This window comes from Meles meles, chromosome 1, assembly GCF_922984935.1.
Source record: "Meles meles chromosome 1, mMelMel3.1 paternal haplotype, whole genome shotgun sequence".
Taxonomy (NCBI): domain Eukaryota; kingdom Metazoa; phylum Chordata; class Mammalia; order Carnivora; family Mustelidae; genus Meles; species Meles meles.
The window spans coordinates 90,124,988-90,130,755 of record NC_060066.1 but is presented as its reverse complement, the minus strand read 5'-3'; the positions used below and the strand labels follow the sequence as shown (position 1 = coordinate 90,130,755).

Sequence of the window (5,768 nt, the reverse complement as noted above, 5' to 3'; positions counted from 1 at the left end):
GGATGTAGGGATGCTCCTTGTAGTATTATTTGTGATAGCAAATAATTAAGAAATGGAAACAAGTCCATTTGTCTAAAAAATAAACCGTGGAATTCCTTACAACGACGCAGTCTACAGCCACGAATGTTTATGTGGAGAGATGTTGGTGTATTTTAAATTAAAAAACTCATGTCACATATGATTTGAGTGATCTGTATCATGAGTTTTAAAATCGAACACATAATTGAAATAGAAGATTTACATAGAATTTTTACACATAATTTAAATGTAAAGCAATTTTTTGAGGGGTTTTATAGATAAAGTTTCCAGAAATACATGCAAGACATTCATAACAATGGCTAATTCTGAACTATGGTGCTAGACTTGCTGGGTATGAGGGCAGAAAGAGGAGAGATCTTGCTCTTTGTCTTATATCTTTAGATATACAGAGCTTAGAGCTTATACTTATAATTAATAAAATAATTGAAATTTAAATAAATAAATCTATTATCTTCCAAGATCAAATCCCGGCATCAGTGGATTTCCCCAAAAGCTTTTGTAACTCCTTGGTCTGATTTAGACGGTGTTCCAGTAGTCCTCTTCTCTCCTTGGGACTGCTTCATGGGGTAGAACCAGCAGAGGCTTTGATGTCAGGCATACCTGGGGCAAAATGATGTTATTTTGGGCAAGATATTGAACCTCCTTTAGCCTGAGTTTCTGCACTGGAAGACTGGGAACATTGACACCATATTGCAAGATAGTTATTGGGGCAGGTAAACTTACTCAAGAGCATGATGACAGAGAGATGGAGATGGTTGACAAGAGGTAATGGGTGTTTTTTTTCTTTTCAAGATTTTATTTATTTATTTATTTTTCAGAGAGAGAGAGAGAGAGAGAGAGAGAGAAGGAGCACAAGAAGGCAGAGTGGCAGGCAGAGGCAGAGAGAGAAGCCGGCTCCCCACTGAGCAAGGAGCCTGATGTGGGACTCGATCATGACCTGGGACCCTGGGATCATGACCTGAGCCAAAGGCAGCAGCTTAACCAACTGAGCCACCGAGGTGTCCCAACAGGTGTTCTTTTTTGAGGATGAAGATTGTTTTCCTTATTCTTATAGCCTTGACACTTTGTTGAAGAAATGCAGTAATGTGTTATACACTAGGTTTTTCTTCTGTGGTATGACATCATTCTCTAGACCTTTGTATCAAATTGTACCTGAATTATGTACCTGAATTATGAGAGCTGTACTCTCAGCTAGCAATTTGGATGAACAGTCTTGATTATGACTTCATACCAAGGGCTGACATGTTTCCAGTGGTCCTCTAATGACTTCCCTAGAAGGTGAGTCTAATGATGACCCTAACCATATTAGGACAAACACGGTTACAGAAAATTCACAATGAAGACTTGGCACTCTCAAGCCACTGCATAGGTAGTTTCTATACTGCTGATGGGATGAGTTTTTATCTGTTCCTGAGGACGTCAACAGCCTGCATCAGAGATAGTGGGTGGTTTTATAATTTTAACAGTGTTTCTCCCTCTTATGAGCTCCCCCTTTTTAAAGTCACTTCTCCCATATTGCTTTCTCTTATATTTTATTCTGAAATCACAAGCAGTATTTGTCCCATAGCAGAGTCTTGGCAACACAAAATTTTGAATGAATGAATGAATCCATGATTTGTGCCCAACTCTGATAATATTCCCAGACACCTAATTTTATGTCATTTTGTTTAATGAGGTATAATCAAACATTTTCTTCTGCTTCTTGAGAAGCATGTAGATATGGCAAAAACCTGATCAACTTGATTGTTCCCTAAAGATATAAATGCTACTGGCAGAGTTCACTTGTTTAGAAGGTGCTTTTGGAAGTTGGTACTGCATTAATGTGAGAAGGTGATACATCCAGGTGAGCAAAACGCAAGTCAGAAATAAACCCTATAAAAATTCAGTGCAGCCAGTCTCCTTCCAACAACAAGCGCTGGAAGTGTTCTTGGTTTTAGCTTTCTGTCTCTTTTGGCACTTTGTTTTTTTATCAGCAGCAAGAGATGTGTTATTTTGTCCTCTTTTTTTCCTTTTTAATTTGATGAAGTGTTTTAATTTTTCCTTTGTGACTATTTCCACTGCTTCTGTGTTTTGAAATTCCACCCCTATTTCAACATTAGATATGTATCGATTTTAAACTTTCCTAATATTTTTATATTTAATTGTTTGGAAGTTTTCTTTCTTTCTTTCTTTCTTTCTTTCTTTCTTCCTTCCTTCCTTCCTTCCTTTCTTGTCTTGTTTTTAATCTCTGCTTTAAACCTCCCCCTCCCCCGACCAAGAATAAATTAAAGATCTATTCTTCTTGATGGCTAAGATTGTAATCCCAGGAAATGAGTCAGTGAAAATATGTCCTCATCAAATAGCTGTAGCAAAAGCTGTTCTTAATGAAATGCATGGTTCTACCAAGAGTCTAGAGCTGAGCAAAGAGGTCAGATGATTATCCCAGATGACCACAGCTAGAACCTTTATCACCAAGTCAGTATGCCAAGTTATATGTATACCTGGGAGGAAATACTTCTTAAAATATGTCTCCAACAAGCCTAAATAAGTCACTAAAGTCATAACAAATGGCCACAGTTCCTTTATCATGCCTCTGATTGGGAGGAAGACTTTATGTCTCCTAAGGATCTTCCCTGCCCTGTGACTATTTAACCAACAAAAGACAGTGTTAAGTGACACTTACCTAAGTGGGTGTAAGCCTTAACAAGGTCTAGAAGCTTCTGGTTTTACATTTTTGGGAGCCCTGATTGGCCATATAAAAAATCTGGCTGCCCTATTGGAGAGACCACATGACCCTACATGAAGAGAAAGATGGGTCCATGCCAGTGTCTGAGGGAATCTTCAAAAGGTTCAGTCTCATCCCCTTCTGATTATAGCCGCATAAGAGATCTATCACAAAATTTGTAACATATAGGTTTGGCTTTGGTTTTGGAGTGGGTAGAAGCTGGAAGGGACTCAAGGAGACTATAAGTGAGGCCTGGAAGAATGGAGTGGAAATTGTCATTGAAGGTCGGAGAAAAAATGACCCGTGTTACTCATGACCAAAAGCTTGGCAAAAAGTTGATAGAATGGAAAATAGCAAATATATCTGATGGACCTATGGCCAGAGCTTTGTGATCTATAGCCGCATGGCAACTTCGCAAGATGCCATCAATATCCCTATTACTAAGGTGAGGGAATTCAAACTAGAGGATATCTTTTCCCAGTATCACACCGCTGGTAAATAACAGAGTCATACTTTTAACACAGTTTGGCTAAGGGACTGCCATGCAGCGTTAAAAAGTATCAGTGGTTTTCTTTTAGCTATATATGAAAAAGTATCCATAGATAGAGATGAACTGGAGAAGAAATTATTGAATTTTTGAGCAGAATCTAAAGGAGACATTTCCAGCAGAGACTCTTAGAGACTTGGCAGGTGTGTCAGGTTGATGAGAAAACAGCAAATATTGTGTTGTCAGAGGGTGACTGGCAGCACCTAGACTGTCTCACATGTAACCCAATGCCTCAAGCCATTATGCAAGCTGTTCACTTGGGATGGAATCATGCTCCATAGAAAGTCTTTGGATTTCTGTTTCAATGGTTGCAACATGGCCAACCCACAGAGAATTTTTCCAGCATGATAAAAAGTTGTAGGAAATACCATGGAATAAGCTATCCGAAGCGTGAGGGTGTAGCTTCTTCAAACTGCTTAGAACAATGGAAAAAATGGCAAGCCCAAAAATGAGTCCCATACCCAGAGAATGACTGGTGAATTCTTAAAATCTGACCTTCAAAGTGGGGAACTCTATAAACTTTGTTTTTGGTACCTGGAGGCCCTGTGCAGGAGACTGTGATGATTGCCCAGAGTAGATACCTTCCTGTCCCCCCAAAATAAGCGATGTCTCCGCAGTCTGAAACAAAATGAAGAATGGGAATAAAAATGATACCCCTTCAGAGGAACTCAGCAACAAGGCCATTTTGAGAGAGATTAACAGGGGTTTCCCAAAGAAGAGATGGATGGAGTGAGCACTACCAGAGATGTCCTCTGGTTGCTGGAGGTTGATCACCATAAAGGAATCTAGTTGTAAAGAGGCACTTTCTGTTTCACCTGGGTGGACAGCTGCCTCTTGGATCCCACCGTCCCCAGTTAATTATAAACCAAATTTCTCCAGTGCTCATTCCATCCATCTCTTTTTGGGAAACCCCTGTTAATCTATATCAGGGAGCTTTCTTACCTTACATTCTTATGTCCAGATTTGCAGCCTGTAAGGAAAAGACAGATTAAGGGTGGGACCAAAAAGGAACTGGACCTAGAAGAAACTCTCTGACCCTAGAAAGATCTAAAGATCTTACACTCCATTGAGGGTACAATGGCATGGGTTGGAAGGGTTGGGGGCGCAAACTTTCAAGGTTTTTTTTGGCTACAATTGTTCACATGATTATCTTATCAAATTTTGTTTTTTTGTTTTTTTTTTTTAATGGAAACAATCCCGCAGCATTTATTGTCCTCTGGTAATAACATAAAGGTAATCAAAACAATATGAACAAATGTTTTAGAACTACACTTCCAACAAAGGACATCTAAAAACAAACAAACTACATGGCCTTCTCAAGGACTTCTCACTTCATTGATCATTTCTAGTTGGAGATAATTTGGAGCCGGATAATATTATCTCCTTCTGGCACGATCTGACCCAGTTGTTTTCTTGACATTGTTTTAGGATGAACCTCTTCTGCATCATCTAATACAAGGTTCATGTACTCACCAAAACCAACGATATAGCCCTCTATCTGCATGTTCACTTGCTCATAAAGCCACACCTGAATCTGAGATTTATTTTGTAAGTATCTGAAGATGAGGTTGATGAGCTGTATCATCACGTTCTGTACTTTTTGGCCCTGGCCAGTGTATGCCATGGTGGAAGCGAACATTTCATCAGGTTCTTTGGAGCAGTGAGAGCCACATATTCAATTGACCAGATTTGAAAAAAGGAGTGAAATGTGGAAGAGAACTGTAGTCATCTAGATTGAGCTGCTGAAATCACTGTTAAGCACTGCTGTTGTTGTTTTCATGGGAAATTTATACTTCGTACTGATGCTGGAAAGATGGACATCACATAAGATTACATAATTTAATTACAAAGTGGCAACCCCTCAGTCCTGAGGTATTCTATTGATTTAGAAGCAAGTTACTGAAAAGCAGGATTATACAAAGGCATGAATGCCAGGAGGCAGGGTTTGTTGGAGGCCATCTTAGAGTTAGCACACCACAGACCTCGTAAAGAACAGGTGGCAGTGACCTTAGAGCATATACTAACTCACACGAGAGCACAGGAGTTAATTCTGACAAAACACAGCAAACAGCCAAATTCTTGGGAGCAATGTGCCCTGAGGCTCAAAATGTGACTTCTGAGACAGTAAAGAAAAGCTTATCTACCCTCTGGCCCCCACTACCAAAATGGAGTCCAGTTCCTTATTTGACTATTTGGGTTGGAGACAATGTTACCTTGTTTAGGCATTTTGTTCATCCCAATAGATAAGACAACATGAAAATATGCTAAATTTAGCTGGAGATTTGAGCAGCAAGCAGAAAAAGAGGCAGAGTAATAGGCTGTTTCAGCAGCCCTACTCTTGGGGCTCATGAACCCCAGGATGTCCTTGCAGTAGAGGTACCAGTACTGATAACAATACTGATTGGAGCTTCTGGCAAAGAGCTGTTGGTTTTCTGAGGGTTGAGCCAAATGAAAAGCTAATGGTGTCTACAGGGTGGC

The 5,768-nt window shown here is 39.8% G+C and overlaps 1 protein-coding gene across 1 annotated transcript; it reads right to left on the bottom strand.

Annotated features, from left to right (window-relative positions):
* Positions 1–4,635: 4,635 nt before the first annotated feature.
* Positions 4,636–4,914, bottom strand: LOC123926711 (small nuclear ribonucleoprotein E-like). Its single transcript, XM_045980734.1, has one exon. The coding sequence runs from the start codon at positions 4,912–4,914 to the stop codon at positions 4,636–4,638; it is 279 nt and encodes a 92-aa protein (XP_045836690.1).
* Positions 4,915–5,768: the final 854 nt, after the last annotated feature.

Coding starts and splice junctions, on each gene's coding strand:
- LOC123926711 (XM_045980734.1), bottom strand. CDS start 4,914: ATGGCATACACTGGCCAGGGCCAAAAAGTACAGAACGTGATGATACAG.